This window comes from Nanorana parkeri, unplaced genomic scaffold (assembly GCF_000935625.1).
Source record: "Nanorana parkeri isolate BGI_ZX_2015 unplaced genomic scaffold, ASM93562v1 scaffold28, whole genome shotgun sequence".
In the NCBI taxonomy this organism is placed as follows: Eukaryota; Metazoa; Chordata; class Amphibia; order Anura; family Dicroglossidae; genus Nanorana; species Nanorana parkeri.
The window spans coordinates 690,844-708,802 of record NW_017306296.1 but is presented as its reverse complement, the minus strand read 5'-3'; the positions used below and the strand labels follow the sequence as shown (position 1 = coordinate 708,802).

General features: G+C 40.0%; 1 protein-coding gene across 1 annotated transcript in view; it reads left to right on the top strand.

Annotated features, from left to right (window-relative positions):
• Positions 1-16,885, top strand: part of GPCPD1 (glycerophosphocholine phosphodiesterase 1) — a 51,853-nt gene extending 34,968 nt beyond the window's left edge. Inside the window, exons 11-19 of the mRNA XM_018566725.1 lie at positions 1,343-1,435; positions 1,665-1,742; positions 3,138-3,177; positions 4,565-4,623; positions 6,046-6,111; positions 8,792-8,928; positions 10,286-10,421; positions 10,883-11,043; positions 16,628-16,885. Coding sequence (XP_018422227.1) covers positions 1,343-1,435; positions 1,665-1,742; positions 3,138-3,177; positions 4,565-4,623; positions 6,046-6,111; positions 8,792-8,928; positions 10,286-10,421; positions 10,883-11,043; positions 16,628-16,823 — 966 coding nt within the window. The 3' untranslated portion in view covers positions 16,824-16,885. The remainder of the gene's footprint in view (positions 1-1,342; positions 1,436-1,664; positions 1,743-3,137; positions 3,178-4,564; positions 4,624-6,045; positions 6,112-8,791; positions 8,929-10,285; positions 10,422-10,882; positions 11,044-16,627) is intronic.
• Positions 16,886-17,959: the final 1,074 nt, after the last annotated feature.

Genomic DNA, 17,959 nt, shown 5'->3' with positions numbered 1-17,959 from the left:
GTTATCTACGGTCTCTTTTTGGAGGTGGCCATCTTGTTAGAGGAGCAGGGATTTGCTTCGTCATGTCAGAGCTGCCCCCTTGATAACTGTTAATCTGGTGACTGGTGGAATAGCAGCTGGAACGGTGCAGAGGGCACATATTCACAGAATGAATATAACCGAAGCAGGGAGATCCTTGTACTGCAGATCCCTGGGTACAGCTTCCTCTCCAGTAAGGAGAACAGTAGTAACATCACCATCAAATCTCACTCCACGTCTTAAGGTGCCCATACAATGCACGATTCTCGTCCGAGAATCGTGGGAAATCCCGCGATCGTACAAGAATCGTGCAGTGTATGGAAGGCGTGCGACCGTTTCTACTGTACGGTCGCACGTCTTCCGTCGAACCAGCAGGCTAGAAAACCCGCCGGGAATCGTACAATTCTCGGCCAGTTAGTGGCCTGCTGGTTCGATAACTGCCGAACGGGCCGGTGTGCGCACGTGCACACAGCCCGTTTGCAGTCATCGTAAGCCCGCCCCTCATTGCAGTCATCATAATGCCTGTCCAAGATGGGCAGATCGTATGTTTTTTTTTTTTTTAAGTACTTTACAACCCTGGCAAGACAAAAGTCTTGCCAGGGTTGTAGAGTGTATGGGCACCTTTTATAAAACTAGCAGCGAGAGGCACAGTGCCTTTGTCTCGCGCTGCAAATACACCGCATTGAGACTCGAGGCACATGAAGGGCACTGCTATGTTTCAGGAGGAATTCTAAGCAACAAGATTTCTAGATGTTCTATAGTATTGTAAAGTTTATTTTTTGAGTTCAGGTCCACTTTGACGTTTCAGTGTTTAATAGATGCTATACATTTATTTTTTTTGCCGGGTACACACTTTTATATTTTCTTTGTTTAACCTGCTGCAGGCTGAACAAAGACAATATAACGGATTCCTCCATCCATGCTGAACAGTGCGGATGGATGAACTCCGCACTGTTTACATTGTATTCTGCCAGTGACCAATTGGCTGCCAGCACCATTCGACCGAAGATTTTCCAACATGTTTATTTGGCAAAAGTCGATCTAATAATCAGCTTCTGTCACTAGAACAGGGTACACACGACACAAATTTGCTGAATCTGCCGAAATTCGCTACGTGTATACCCTACTTTAGGTTGACTGACCTTTTAAGCAATACACTGCCCTCCGCACAAATAGCAAAGGAAAGTTGGTTATAGTTTTGGCTTGTTCGGTTTTAATTGTATAGTTCTTAGATGCCGTAAATAAAAATCATAGGCTATCAATGTGTGTGTATTAATCAAAAGAAAAAGTTAATTGATCACATTTAAATATGTTTCTCCCTTAGGGCGCAGCCTATGTTGAATTTGATGTACACCTATCCAAAGACCATGTGCCAGTGATATATCATGACCTCACATGCTGTTTATCTATGAAAAAGGTATTGATTAACGGTTTCCTCTTGTTGCTTTGATTTCTGCTCCCTGGAAACATTTTATCTTCCAATTCCCTTCTCCACTTTTTTTCCCCCCTGGATACTTAGATTTGGCTCATCCTTAGTAATGTACTGACCTTGATGTTAATCTCTAGTTAAACTGTGCTTCTGAATTACACAAACAGAAGCTTTTACCTCGGCTTAACTTTTAATGAAACCTCTTTTTTTTTGGTAGAAAGCTAATGCCATGTCCTTGGAGCTGTTTGAGATCCCTGTGAAGGAGCTCACATATGATCAGCTTCAACTCCTAAAGGTAAATAACATTCTTGTATATCTAGTAGTAATACTGGGAAGAACCTCTGAGTAAGGGAGACCACACTGACGCAGTATAATTTTTTAACCTGTTGAATTAAAGATAAAAGTACTTACACTTGCATAGATATACTGCCTAAAAGACACAGAAAGGAAACACTAGGAGCTAAAATTTTAATTTAAATATGTTCCTCTAAAACCCTCAAAAGATATAAATTAACTTTGTGTGCACCATATGCCTTTGCAAACTCAGATATTCGCACATGCATTTGTAAAGCACTGCACAAACTGTTACATTTATTATTATAATCAAGTTGTAAGAGTGAAATCTCTGTGCAGAGTTGTAGGAGGGACTAATCAAGCCCACCGATTACAGGCTGCCTGCAAAAAAACTGCAGGAGGGGGGCAGATACAAGACCAGTCACCTTGCACAGGGAGAGAGAAGCAGGAACTAGTCTTTATTACAGGAAACTCCTACATAGAGGCACAGTGCAGGAGTTGCGTCATGCTGGATGATCTCGCACATCTGGAAAGAATACACAAAGTATAATTATACATAATTCAAGTAAGAATACACATTCCTTTTGTATGTAGCCAGGATTTTAGCTTAAAGTACCACTAATGAGAGGTCAAGCAGTCTTGAAATGAGGAGCTCCGTTAAACCCTTATACTTTATGGCCTTTCTAGCAGTTTAGTGTCCACCTGATCCACTGCTACATACTAAGGGGTAGGCAACCTCGGCACTCCAGCTGTGGGGAAACAACTGCAAGGTATAGTTGAGGCATTGCAAGATTCTGACAACCACAGTCATGACTTTCAGAGGCATAGGTATGATGGGCTTTGTTGTTTGACAGCAGCTGGAGCGCCAAGGTTGCCTACCTCTGCACTAGCGTCATTTACACAGGACATCTGGGGTGCTGCTATGTAAGTGCATATCTCTATATCTCACCCTGAGCACATTTGGAACTAGGGATTGTGTATCCTAGGATTTGGATAACGCCTTTAAAGGGTAAACCACTTTCTCAGGTGAATTTATGAAAATGGAATTACCCCCACCAATCTGCCCCCTCATGTGATGGCGCTGACCAATAAGAAGTGCTTCTTAGCAAGAAGCGCTTCTCATTGGTCAGTGTGGTCAGAAGCGCTTCTCATTGGTCTAACTTTTCTTAAAGTTAATACATTTTATGTTGGAAAGTGTGAAGGAAAAATAGTACCTGCAGTGCAATTATGAGATGTACAACAGTATAGAAACTTGGATAGACTTTAGTTTTAGGTAAAGTACCAAAGACAACAATATTGAGTGTGTAACTAAAGCCTTTTAAAATATAGTATCTTTACAATCAATGTATTTACCATATTTAGTGTGCTTTTATATGTTGTGTTTTTTATTTTTAAGCTGGCACACGTGACTGCACTTAAGTTCCAAGATCATCATGGTATGTAGTAATATACCTACTAATTCTTGTGTTTTGGGAAAGTTTTTTTCCTTTCGCTAATTTGTTTGCATGTCTTCATCTTGAAAAGTAATCAGTTGTATTCATTGCATTGGTAAATAGATTATGACTTATCACATGCAAGACCACGGAAACCATTACAAGAAGGAATGCAATGTTCTAAAAAGTTCTCTCTAGCTGTTAACTGCTTAGCTGATGGAAACTAACAACGTAGTGCTCACATCACCTCGGGGCTTTTAGCTGACCTTCCAACTGACTAAAGCTGTCTGTACAAGTTACAGTGTGACTGTACAATCTCTGCCAAATCTCTTTTAGATATACCAAAACTATGTAATATTAGAATAAGCCTAAATAAATGATTTCCATTTGTATCCATTCACTCAGGCCTTTGCACTACAGAGCTGGTAGATTATAAAGAGATTGTATGATGTATGGTCAGGTTTAAGTGACACTACACTCAGGAGTTGAATCTTAAAAATGCAATCAAGTACCCTAACTATTAACAATACTGAACCTTATTTGTGTATCACTCAGCTGTAAATCCTCAAATCATCCCTGAATTGGTGCTGACACTGTCCTTCCTTCTGTAGGGTGGCTACCATGGTCCTTGTGTGTGTGTGTGTGTGTGTGTGTGTGTGTGTGTGTGTGTTGTAAAGTAGCCACCGCTCCAAGCTCACTCCTGTGATGGACTATACTAGTAAACTAAACATGAGATTGTAGTCCATCACAGGAGTGAGCTTGGCGCAGTGGCTACTTTACAGCACACATGGGGGCCATGGGGAACAAAAGTAGCCACCCCCCAGAGGGAAGGACAGTGTTTGCACCAATTCAGAGATGATTTGAGGATTTACAGCTGAGCGATACACAAATAAGATACAGTATTGTTAATATGGTACTTGAATGCATTTTTAAGATTTAACTCCTGAGTTTAGTTTCACTTTAAGACCAAACCTACATGGGTGGGCTCTACACAGTCAGGAGAACGATGCCTTCAGCTGCGCCCATTGCAGCGATCTAATAAAACGTGATAAACACTCATAGGCTGTTATCCGCTGACCTCCTGCTAAACGTGCTTGTTGCAGTTGTCCTGGTGATCTAGTAGTTTCTTATCCTGAGCAAGCATGTAGTAAGTAAAAATCAAAGTGATGTTGACACACCTTTTATACTTGTACGTAACTATCTCTTCAGTAACACAAAAGATCCTTTTTGGTAGAACAACCCTTCAATGTGATTAAGTTGATGAATATTTTCTTTCTTGCATTTCTCATTTAACCTCTTCTCCCTCGACCCCTCCAAATCCCTACAGCCCTGTGTTTTTCCATTACCCTGAAAATAAATGACTGGGGCCTTTTTCTAACTTTTTTTTTAGACTCCGTAGATGAAGAATGTTCTGTATCGGACAACCAGCCTTTTCCTTCCCTTCAAACGGTAAAGCGGAGTGTTCCAAACGTCACCGACAATATTTTGCCATTGTATTGCGTTGTATTTCATCTCATTTTTGTCTAGGTTTAAAAAGAAAAAAATTATACTCGCCAGATGCTCCAAGCATCTCCAAGCTTGCTCTTAGACCGATCCATCCAGCCTCTCTCCCCCTCCTCTCCAACGGTCTAAGGTCTTTTAAATCATCATGTCTATACACAATGTATAGACGTGAGGACACTTAGGAAGATTCTATTGCTGCAATGGAGGGGGAGACAGGCAAGAGGGAGCACTGTGACAGCAAGCCAGTTTGGCGCTTTGGGTGAGTATAACTTTTGTAATTTTAGCACCTAGACAAAAGAACGAGCACTTAAACTCTTGGAGTGCTGGGGTAAGGAAAAGTTATCCTGAAGTTCTTTGACGGTAGGTCTGACAAATGTATCATCTGTAAAGGGAGATACCAAAATGTATCAAATGTAGAGATCTGTAATCACTAGAGACAGGATCAAATGGCTACTAAAATTATTCTGACTTTTCTTTTTAACTATGTTAAAATATAGGCCACAGGGAGTGCCTGGTGTTTAATGAAGTTGGCAACTCATAAGTTGGTCATACACCTTCCAGTCTGATTGAACAATCTCTTATTTTTATCAACCAGTGATTGTATGTCGTACAAGGACCTACCTGACTAGATACAAATGGAGTGGATTGTATAGGTAGGGTTGCTACTGCATAGTTTTAGTAACTCCAAAAGCAGATTTAATTGACAATTCATAATCGGATTCCAAGGTGTATGGCAAGTTATAGGTTTGCATTGTGAGAAGGAGCAGTGAAGCAGAACTGTTGTGTAGCACTGCAAAGCAAGAAGCAAAGCCTACATAACTGAGCAAAGATGACCATCCCCATGTACATACATTATACACTTGCAAACTAGTCTACATGTAGAAATGTACCTTTGATAAGGTTACCGACAGCAAACGGATCACTTTTACTTTCATATCTAAAAAAAGCATTCAAATATTATAATAGTACCTGTGTACGTTGTGTATTGTCTTGTCAAATGTACCATGCTACTGCCTAGGTTCACACATACACACACCCACACACACACACACCCACACACACACACACCCACCAGGAAAAGTGATGGGTGCTTGTAATAGCTGTGTGGTTTTGGTGGGACCACAGAGAAGATGTTCATTTTTTGCATCAAGATAGTTAGTTCTTCTATTGAACTTGGTTAGCGGTTATAAGCTTTTGGGAGTTACAGTATTAGGAAAGCTTTCATTCACTGTGCAGTTTTGTTTTCTAAGAAAGACTCTTATTCAGAAGAAGTTTATTTTTAGAATTTGGGACTTCTATGAAGTCCCAGATGTATTAGCTCTGTTGATGGTAATTATGGCTAACTGTTAACTTTTCTTCTTATCAAAGGTGCTTGAATCTGTGCCTGAAAATGTTGGGTTCAATATTGAAATTAAGTGGATCTGCCAAGAAAAAGTAAGTAAACTGCATAAAGGCAGCTTAAAGTGTATGTCAAGCAGAAGAAAAGTGTAGGACATCTCTGCAGTACATGCACATTGCCCATGTTTTACCCATTTAACCGCCTGCCGTTGTTAAAAATCGGCCGGCCGAGAGTATATACGGCCTGTTAGCACCGCCCACTCGTGCGTGCGGGAAACGACTGAAATTTTAAAACAGGCAGCGATGCCTGTTAACATACAAGCGATCTGCCGGCTATAGAGCCAGCGGGTCGCTGGTATAAGCTGCCGGTCCGTGTGTGTCCCCCCCCCCTCTCGCTGTCACACTGGTCCCGGGCTCCGTTGTGCCTGGTGCGAGCCCGGGACCAGCATAGTTTCTCTGTGACGGGATCAGAGGGAGGATCGGTACACAATCTCTCTCCGGTCCCCTCTCCGCTGTCAGAATGCGGAAGTGATGTATATTACATCACTTCCGCATTCTTGTGTTACTCTCCAGCTTCAGACACTGGAGAGAAGCTGAATCAGATTTCTGCTTCATCAGCTTCTTTGGGGGTCCCTAGGTGACATTAGGGATCTTGGAGACCCCTGATGTCTCCACAAAGAGGACTTGTCACATATCTTTGCTATCACATAAGGGGGTTTCTTAGCCCCCCTATGTGATAACAATAAAGTTAAGTGAAAAAATAGGAAACAAAATTAAGGTTGCGCATGAAAAAGAATAAAGAAAAATACAGATTTTTTTTAAAAGTCCCCATCCATACATACATGCGTGCAAACATGCGTCGGGTGCGAAAACTACGATTGTGCCCATTACGCCGCGCATGTTGCATATCGCCGCGAACATCGCAGTGAGAGCAATAATTCTAGGGCCATTAATCACTGACAACACTAAACTGATGAGCGGTAAAAGCTTTTAAAGCGTCACCTATGGTCAATTTTGGGTATGGTAGTTGTTTGTGATATTGGTGGGTGCGGGCAATTTTAAAGCTTGACATGTTTGGTGTCTATTTACCCGATGTGACCCAGTCTTTTATATTTTACCCCAAAAATTGGGTAAGAATAAATGTATTATAACAATGTAAAAAAAAAAATCAGTAATTTTTTCTTAATATAGTAAAAAATAAAACCCCCAGTGGTGATTATATACCACCAAAAGAAAGCTCTACCTGTCCCCAAAAAATGGTATAAAATTAATTTCAGTACAGCGTTGCATGACGGAATAAATGTCAAAGTACTGCAGCGCTGAATACTGAAAAATGGCCTGGCCAGGAAGGGGGTGTAAACACCTGTTCGGTCAGCAAGTGATTAAAGACAATGCAAGTACAGAAAAATACCCTTAATTTGAGACCATCACCCTCGGCTCCTAATTTTCTATTGTGGCCTGTTGACTCAGTGATTTGGTGTCCTGTTTGTCTTTTGCTAATATATTCAACCACTGTCGCTGTCTTCATGAAAAGCGCTGCGAACACTAAAAACACTTTGAGATAACACAAGGAATGTGCAGAGGACACAGGACAGCTCTGAATTTCTGACAAGATCAACAGGTTTTGTTTTTTTCTTAGGATTTAACAAATCAAACAAAACGCTTTTGCTTTAAATATTAAAAAGACCAAAAAGGGAGAAAATAAGAAGTTCATTGTTGGTGGTTACATACACTTTATTATAACATTAGTATGCAGTTCTGGATAGCCGATCCTTGACTGCAGGTGGGCCATTGTTTAACAGATGTGTCCGTCTTTACTGCTCTAGGAGTTCAGTATGCTAAACCTGCAAAATATGTGGAGAATGACGTAGAGAACCTTGCAGGGGTTTTAACTATTCTCTACTCAATCCAAAACGAAGAAAAACAAGTTTTGGCTTCAAATATACTTTAAGCACTTGAAGACCGGGGGTGTTTAACCCCCTTCATGTCCAGGCCAATTTTCAGTTTTCAGCAAAGGTAATTTTACTGGCATTTCCAACGCTATGAAACATTTTATTACCCAATTTTTTTGTAAAATATAAAAGATGGCGTCACATTTGGGTAAATAGAGGCCAAACATGTCAAGCCCTGCAAAATCACAATATAATACCCAAAATTGCACATAGACGGAGCTTTAAAAGCTTTTATCGCTGATCAATTTAGTGTTAACAGTGCTTGGTGGCTCTTGAATTATTATGCGCACTCTGATGTTCGTGGCGATATGTAACCTGTGATATGACGCATTTTCACATATAAGGCGCACCCAACGTTTGTTTAAGTTTCTGTGTACGTGGGGGCGGGGGAACATTTTTTTTTTCTTTATTGCTATCACATAGGGGACTAATAAGCATAGCATCTTTGTTATGTACATCCCGATTACATTTTTCAGCTGCCATGCGGTAGGAGTGAGCACAGGATTCTTTTTAAATGAACAGAGCCAACTATTAAGCCCTGAGGATTCAGAGCATAACATGGGGCTGTGGATACTGTATATAAATCCAGTACTTTCAACAGCCTGTCACATTCTTTTCAGCCTGTTCAACATCTGGATACAAAGAAAAAAACATCCGTGTGTCCTAGTAGTCTCAGTAAAAGCTTGAAAACCAGTGCTGTAGTTGGATGTTCTCTCTCAGGATATATAAAAATCAATTCCCGGACGTTTTCGATGCAACTAGGGATTAGATTTTAGTTTTGTAAATGCAACTTTTACTGTAGATTTCTTCTTTTACTTTTATAGAGTGGTAAATGGGACGGTAATTTATCTAGCTACTTTGACATGAACCTCTTCTTGGATATCATCCTGAAGACTGTCCTGGAAAATGCTGGCCATCGAAGGATTGTGTTCTCCTCGTTTGATGCAGATATTTGCACAATGTAAGTTGTATAACATTTCTTCTCATTAGAATTAAAGTGAAATCACTGACAATATGTGTAATCAATAAGGTCACTGCTATCGCTAACCTGGTAATAGAAGAAATCCTGGGCAATTTGCTAATAAATCTGAACTATACATTGTGTATTTCAGACAGACTTTTCTTGCTGCTGTAAGCAGCACTGCAGCATTGTCTTGGTCATGTGGTTTGCACTCTTTCCCTTTAAGCTCGGATATCTCTGGGTGAGACTACATTGGGCTCAGAGAGAGGGCAGAATTTGGTGAACAGGGTAGTATGCCTTTTCACAAGCTCTGATCCATGGGAACTCTGGAGATGATGATACAGTTATTTGTTGAGGTGAGAGGGGCAGCAAGAACCAGCAGATAAATGCCAGGATGACAATGTAAAGGCCTTTTTTAGGCAAATTCTGTTTTCCTTGGCAGTCCTGTAAGTGAATGCCTTACTTATTGAATGTTTAAAGCAATCACAATTCCTTTCCTCAACCACAACATCTATTCAAGGGCAGTATGGTATTGTTAAAAAAGATTCACAGCTTGTATTTCCTAAACACTGGGTGCGTTTATCAAGCAAATTAGAGACTTAGTGACACTAAACTCAGGAGTTAAATCTTAAAAATGCATTCAAGTACTCTAAAGGTGCCCATACACCTTACGATTATCGTATGATGAGCGTATGCTTTTCGTACGACAATCGTAACGTGTGAATGTAGTGCCCGACCGATAGTACTGTACAATCGTACGACTTTTGACGGTCAAGCATGTTTGAAAACTTTGGTCGATCGTACGATGTTCGCATGGTTGGTGGCGTTTCCGTCCGTCAAAAGTCGCACGATTAACACTGCGCAAACGAAAATAATTATGGTCAATTACCGCAAGTCGGCCAGGGTTTTTTTTCTAACTACCGCTGATTGAACCTTGCAATAATCGGGGCAGGATGGGGCCGTCGTACAAAATCGTACGACGGTTCGATCATCGGACGAAAAGTTTCGTCCGAGAATCGTAAGGTGTATGGGCACCTTAACTATTAACAATACTGGACCTTATTTGTGATCCTCAGATCATCTCTGAATTGGTGCTGACACTGTCCTTCCTTCTGGAGGGTGGCTACTTCTGTTCCCCATGTCCCTGTGTGTGTTATAAAGTAGCCACCACCATGAGAGCAATCTTGCTCTCATGGACTATGATCTCAATACACATTAGCAAACAAAACATGAGATTGTAGTCCGTCATGGGAGCAAGCTTGGAGTGGTGGCTGCTTTACATTTTTTATGTATATATTGCGTTGTATGTGAGACATTTTATTTTTAAAAATATAATTTTTTACCTTCTCTTTTTAAGGGTCCGTCTCAAACAAAATAAATATCCCATCCTTTTTCTGACGCAAGGGCAATCGCAAATATATCCAGAGCTTATGGATATAAGATCACGGTCAACCCCATTTGCAATAAGCTTTGCTCAGTTTGAAAATATTCTGGTAAGTAATTGGTGCAGGTAATTCTACATAACTAGAAGGAAAAGGAAATCTCACAGAGGTGAACCCCTGTCTCTGTAGACTTACAGAAGCTGCTATTCCAGGATTCACAGATCGCATACAAGTTCACACATTCAGGACAATTAAAATGGCTAAGTCCATAACAATTTCTTCAAGTGATGGCACTGCCATGGGACTGGTGTTTTGTTTGTGTGTTAGAGTGACAGCTTCCATTTCAGACTTTTGAGACGGGTACTTACTGTTTGTGACATTTGCCTTTTTAAAAGATATGAATAGAGTTTTTGCATATCTTTTATATATTCCGAAATACTAAAATATAAATAAAATTGATACCATTATGTCACTACACCTATATGGCGCAGGAAAAAACACTTTCAGCAAGAGCTTCTGGTTACAAAGTATTTACTCGTTGACTAAATTTTTTATTTTTTTCTGATGAACAGGGAATAAATGTTCACACAGAAGATCTGCTGAAAAATCCACATTACATACAGGAGGCTAAATCAAAAGGTTTGGTTGTGTTCTGCTGGGGGGATGATACCAATGACCCAGACAACCGGATGCTGTTGAGAAAACATGGCATCGATGGACTCATCTACGACAGGTATTTTATGAGAAATTACTTTATAGTATAATTATACACAAACCCATTGTATATTCCCTAATATTAATGACCAACCTTCTAAAAATGGAAGTACTAACATAAAAAGAGATTAAAAAAAAAAGGCCACGCATTGTAAGGCGAAATTGAAATCGGTGAAAATCTCAGATCAGCAATGATAGATGAGAGCTTAAGTAATACTTTTTGAATGTGTAATATTCCCTAGAGGATTTGACGGCTAAGAAAAATGTGAACTGATGTATCTGCTAGACCCAGATCTGCCAGATTATTGGGCAGCAGTTGAATCCTAAAAGTTGCAAATTTTAGCAATAAATAGAAAATCACTTTAGGAACACATTACAGGGAAAACCATCTTGCACTGACATTTACATTGCTTATTACATAATGAATTGTATTTTTTATTGAATTAACAGAAGGGTCAGAGAGACTGGTTCAGAGCAAGTTATGTCTTCTTAACTGGAGAACAATTTCCAGTTGTTATGATTTTAAGCTCAACTCTACATCACACACACAATATATATATGTATGTATGAAAAATAATACAGTACACATAGCTTAATTCCTAGTGTCTTCCAGCCGGTCATGTGGTGTCACAGGTCCTTGCTCTTCTTGTCTGAGGGTGATCCTTAATGCTACACAGAATGGCACTAACGTATACTGTAAGCCGGGGTGCTTGATGATGCACTCTAGTGGGTGTGTGTGACATCGTGGGCTCATAGTAAGTTGGTGGAATGAGGCTGGGCATCATTCAACCCAGAACGTGTCATCTGGTGGACGAGCGGAGAGTGTCTGTGGTGGACAGCACCAGAGACTATGTAAGAGTTGCAGCAAAAGATGCATTTTCTTTCTTTCAAGGGCATGACAATTTATTTGACTTGAAGTGTGACCAGAGGTTATTTAATTTGTAGATGCCCATTGGTTAACTTAGCTCAATTCTGACACACATTCCTTTTATTTATACTTTCTATGCATCTTCTTGCAGACCAAGCTGTGACAGGCATTTGGGACAAATTATAGCACTCTGGGTGATATATATACATACATACATATATACATATACGTGTGTGTAATATATATATATATATAGTAGCTGCAGTGTACTGAAGCATCCCCTGGCAGTATTCTTATATTTTGACAAAGATTTTGTCACTTTCGATTTTGCTTTTCTTTGCATGTAAAAGCATAAATAAACAAATATGCGATTAAAAGCACTTCACTGAACATTATCATCTTTTAATCACAAACCGATATCGCAATGACATTTTGCATTTTGCCTGGTTCACACCTAGGAGATTGCGGTTGTTGAGCTTTTGTCACACGGTTCTTTTTTTTTTTGCGCGATTTTGCTTTTAAAACCTGTGTGCCTCTCAATGCATAAAGTTGTCTATGGGACCAAAACCGCGCGACATCCACTTAAAAAAAGCTCCTGCATATTTTTGCACTTTTTGTATGGGTATTTGTGTTTTGCGTGTTATTGCACAACTGAATCCACATGATAAAACGCCTAGGTGTGAACCAGGCCTTAATCTATGAACACACATCACCTGCTGGTCAATACCTTAAAAACTACTGCTGGACCCTTACTTTACCATCGTTTACAGTATTTGCAAAATTACAGAGAATTATGTGAGCTGCCATTACTGACTCATTAGGTGCAAGCTACGGAGTGATCATTCCAATTCTGGCTTTGCTTCCTAGTGAGTCAGGAAGTTGGAACCAGCATACAACTAGTAAAGTCTGGAGTTTAATCTTGCTGCCTTGTCCCAGGTCAGTGCCTTGCACCAGAGACTCTGGGAGGTAACTAAGAGACACTGTGTAGATTCAGATGGTAGCGGTGCTGTTACGTACATGAATCTGGTACAGTATAGGTCGGCAGTACATTTCAAATTACGAACAGTAGGATTTCCGATGGCACGCCAAAACTAAATGCACATTATTTTGCAGGTGGCTAGAGTTACACTATGGATTTCCCTTTCCTCTTTAGTGTTGGTCGTGTAAGTCCATTGTAGTCAGCTTTTCAGGTTATGTAACTAAGTTTGTCAGATATGGTAGTATTTTACAGAAAAATGAAGAAAAAACACAATTTTGTTAATATGACACATTTATAAAAGTGTGTTCTCTTCCTTTCTATTTCTCTTTCTATTCTCCCCAGAATTTTCTAATGAGCAGCTTATATTTAAGGGAGCAGTGGAATTGTTATGATCAGGTCTTACATTTTAAGCCTGTTTTCAAAAAGCATGCATGCATTATTTTAATGTCTGCAGATTAGTTATTGGCAATTGGTTTTTGATGTTGAAGCTGAACTCCAGGCACTCATCTAAAAACACAGCTGAAATGCCTATAAAGGATTTGATTTACTCACAAAAACATTTGTGTCCAGTGTTGTGGTCCTGGGGACTAATAGAACAACCAGCAACTCTACTAGGGGCACGGATCATGGAGATGCTGGGATTGTAGAATACATTTGCCAAACAACTTATTTATTTTGGTTGTTGGGATTGCCTGGGGAGCTAATTTGCATATGAAGGAAGTAGGCAGGCCTCAACAGGCACAAACATTTTTACTTAAAGTGGAGTGCCAGGAAAATGTTGTTTTAAGCATGCTCTGTAGAGGGCTTCTGTCGCATTACAATTCAGTAAATGAGGGAGATGAGAGGAAAGGGAGGGTGCACGACCCGATGTATGAAAATCGGAACTCTCAGTCGCAGCGCTGGAAGCAGAGTGCTAATTGTAATATCCGGCATCAATGAAGCTAGCATTTTCTACACTAAACAGCTGTGCTCAAGACCTAGAATTATCATTAGAGGCAACTACCCATTAATGTAAAATGGGTATAAAAACTACTAAATGAATAATGGGTATATTTTGGGCAATATAAAAACAGACCCCAGATGTAGACTGTTCCCCATTTCCGTCACCTGGCCTGCTTTAGCTGGGCAGTGTCTGAATCCTTCTGGTAGTCATTGCCCATGCACCAATGCCAGCCATCATCTTGAGCAGGGCCAGTATTCTCTACAACCAGAACTGGCATGCGTGCAGCACATAAACACCAGACTGTGATGATGCTAAAGTGTGGAAAAATATCGGTCTTGTGGTCCAGTCAGTAAAGGCAGACTTGTCACATCAGTTTTCTGTACTGCAGTTAATCAATACAGCATGGTCACCAAGCTACCCTCAAGTTGTGATTTGTTGAATGAATAAAAAATGGGGGGCACTGGATCACTAGGTTTGATAGGAACATTTATGTTTGATACTATTCTTCATATACTGTGCACCTGTGCCCGGACTAAAAGACATTGAATTATTTGTATATTCCTAACGAGCTTTAAAATAAGCCCTAGCTCACTTATCTAACTGCTTTTATTGTGAAGTAATTAATGCTCAATGATCAAAGACACTTTAAGTCTGGTTTCAGTCAGTTTCTAACAGCCTGCCTGCTGTTTTTGAGCGCAGGCAGGCTGCCATGACCTGCTCTCATAGGAAAAAAGCTAAGATATAATCGCCCGTGTTGTGAAATTTGAACATTCATTTCTCCACATTGCCTATAGATACAAAGGTGAATGAAGGCTTGCTTTTTATTAATCAGAATATGTAAATACTTTAGTGTGCATAGCTTGACCACAGGTTCACTTTAAGCCAGCATATGATTCAACAATCGGAAAGATGCAGCACATTACAAACTGATCATTCTGCCCTCCCATGTTTTAAAGTTGTATATTATTCCTAACAAACTTCTTTTTAATTGCTCCTTTTTGTCTGTTAAATATAACATTTAAAGCGTTTTGTTACTGTATATCTGTTCAATAAGTAGAAAATACCTGTTGATCCTGCCAATTCTCCAAGCTGATTATTTCTTGTGCTCTGTGCCTGTGCTGCATTATCAGTTTGCATCGTTCCCAGCATGAACACCCTAGGACAGGAAGTGTGTTATTGATGGGATAAAATTAAGTGAAAGAAGCCAGAGAATGCAGCCACCATATCCAAGGACTAGTAAGCTGCAGTATATCTAATTTTTAGTTTTTTGGTTTAGATACGCTTTAAGCATGTTCAGTTGTTGAGTTCAACACAGATTCAGATATTTATGGTACTTTTGTGTAGTAAAAAAAAAACGTTACTGGATTAAATGGTGTTTTTAAATCTGCCTGGAGTTCAGCTTCTATGTGGTTCAGTAATATGTGCAGTGAACACTCTAAATTAGAAAATATGTAACACTGTAAACCTCACCCTTTGTTGGCATATTGCATGCTCACAAACTGTATCATGTAGACTAAAAGATCAATGTTATCCCTTTTTTTAAAACTCTGAATGTACAGAGACAACCAAATAAGAGTTATGCATACAGCTGCTGTAGCTTAAATAATAAATGTAGCTTTGTGATGGCGGTGTTGATTATTGCCAGCAGCACTAATTGTTTCTGTACAGCACATGCTTTATTAACATGTACAGCAAGCATGAACAGGAGCAAATGTACTGCTCAGCGAGAGGAAAGACTGGAATTTTATCTGGTGTTATTTGAAAGAATCCCCTTAAATGTGATTGATTTATACTAATTTCTGCAGCTAGTGCCAGGAATTCCTATTGATGAGGGCAAAATCCACTATGAGTGCTAGGTTCTAGCACTGCCAAGGGTACAGCTGACACCTGAGCATATGCTATCAGGGAAGCAGTGTTTATACCTAAAAGAGGAAGATTCCACAGAGTAAAATGACCCTCTGTTTGAAAAGACTCAGGGGTTTGTTTTATAAACGTTTTCACACAAGATTCACACAAAACTTTTATACCTTCCCAGCTCCAGGGTGCTTATTGAGGGGGTCTCTTTACTGTTTGTCATAACTTTGAATTGGCCCAATTAGTATCAGCAGTAGTTCTCTTACATCAGGACCACAGTAGGGTGTGAAGTGATTAAAAGAAATCGGTGAGGGGATTTTGACAGTGTTGAATCTTCATAGCTGGACTGCAGAGTCAAAATGCTGGCTGAAATCCAAATTTAGTAATCCATATGCTAAATACAAAGTAGCCATTACAATGCAGTTTCACCCTATAATTGTTCATACACCTCCTGGGAACAGAGACTGTCACGTTAGAGGCTTCCCATGTACAAAGAGGCAACCCAGATGCCTTGAGATGTGCTATTAGTATGTTACTAGTGCTTAGGCAGAATTGCCAACACAGTGTTGCTCCAGCATGCTTCAAAATCTCTGTATGATCCTCCAGAAAAATAAAGCAGCTTTATGCAAACTCTGAAGTCAGGTTTGAATTCACAGTGATCTAGCTGGAATGTATCCTCACCTCTCACTCAGTATGTCTGTGTATGGCCAGCTTTGCATGTCGCGCTGGGGCAAATTAAAAAGCTTATTTATTTATAGTGCCTGAAAGGAAAAGTATGCTGTGCAATCACATCATCTCGCCATTTTCTGAGGGAAACAAAAATGGCTGCTGAATTGTGATTGGTGACTGCGGGCAGTAGACACTTTTGCACATTTGTGATAAATGAAAACAAATGAGTTCTATACATATTTGTATTATACATTTATATTTCAATCTTCTTTTTTTTTTCCCAATTGCAGAATATATGACTGGAATCCTGAACAGGCAAATTTATTTAAAGTTGAACAAATGGAGAATCTTAAGAAGGGGCTGACCGAGGAAATGCTTAGGAGCTGCCTGTGTCCAGTTAACCAATATGTGTGTAATTCAGCCAACTGCTCTAGAAACAATATCCATGAGGATACCAACGGCATTGCCAACCACAAGCCAACTTAAGTTCTCCTAGACCCTCACTAGCATCTCAGGGCCGAATTGTCATATGTTGTCCTAACCAGGCGAAAGTGTAGCCAATGCCATCTTGTTCTATTATATATGTTGCACTCCAACGTTTGCTGTATCGGTGTGTTTTTTGTTTTGGCCAGACATAGTTATTATCTCGGTACTCTGCGATCAATCCTCTCATCAGCCCAACAATGCACTGGTAGAAAGGATCGATGCAGAGATTGCTACTTATTACCATAGTATCTCAGAAGACAATGATCCAAGTGCAATATACATGTTGTAGACAGCTGCTTTGTGTCCACTGCAATCACTGTACTGCACACATAACTATTTCTGGCCATTGACCTATTACCTCATTTGCAGATTTTTGCACGAAATGCACAAAATAAATGTGCCACTATGTAATGATTAAGTGTTTCTGGACTTTGGTGCTGTGCTCATCAGGCGCACTTATGTTATGGAGAGCTTGTTTGTGTGCATTTCCTCGCACAAGGAAGGAATAGACTACATTGGATCTTCAAGAAGAAACTTTTTTAAGTTTTATGGTACTGGTCTTCAAATGGAATCAAAGTCCCGAAGATGACTTAAAGAATAATTGCACTTTCAGTACTTATACTGTATTCTTACTTTTCCCTGCAGCCTGCTCAAAAAAGTTAATTTCAAAAGAGGCATATTTTGCTGGTAACCTGGAGTGTCAAACCTGGAAACCTCCAGCCTGGTTGCAGTGTGTACCACTAGAGGTTGAAGGGAACAGAAGAGATGGGTTGCTCATTTATCACAGTAGGCACTCCTTTTTTTGTCTTTTTCCCCTTCAGTGGCCTGAAGTAGCTAATGCAGAAAGAGAAGGCTATAAACATACTGCTTCCATGCTGGGCATCCCTTGACTGAAACTCTTGGTTATCAGCGAAAAATGGTAATCTTGCAAGCAACTTTTTTTTAATAGCGTGCTGCAGGGACAAGGAAAAAGAAAGGATACGTATTGAAAGTGCACTTATCCTTTAAAGCCTTGGTTCTCAACTAATGGGTTGTGGCCCAAAAGTGGGTCACGACCCCGTGTTCAGTGGGTCGCTGCATGCCTTCCATTTTTCTAGGCAAGAGGCTCTTCAGCCTCCCCCTAGAGCAGTACTGTC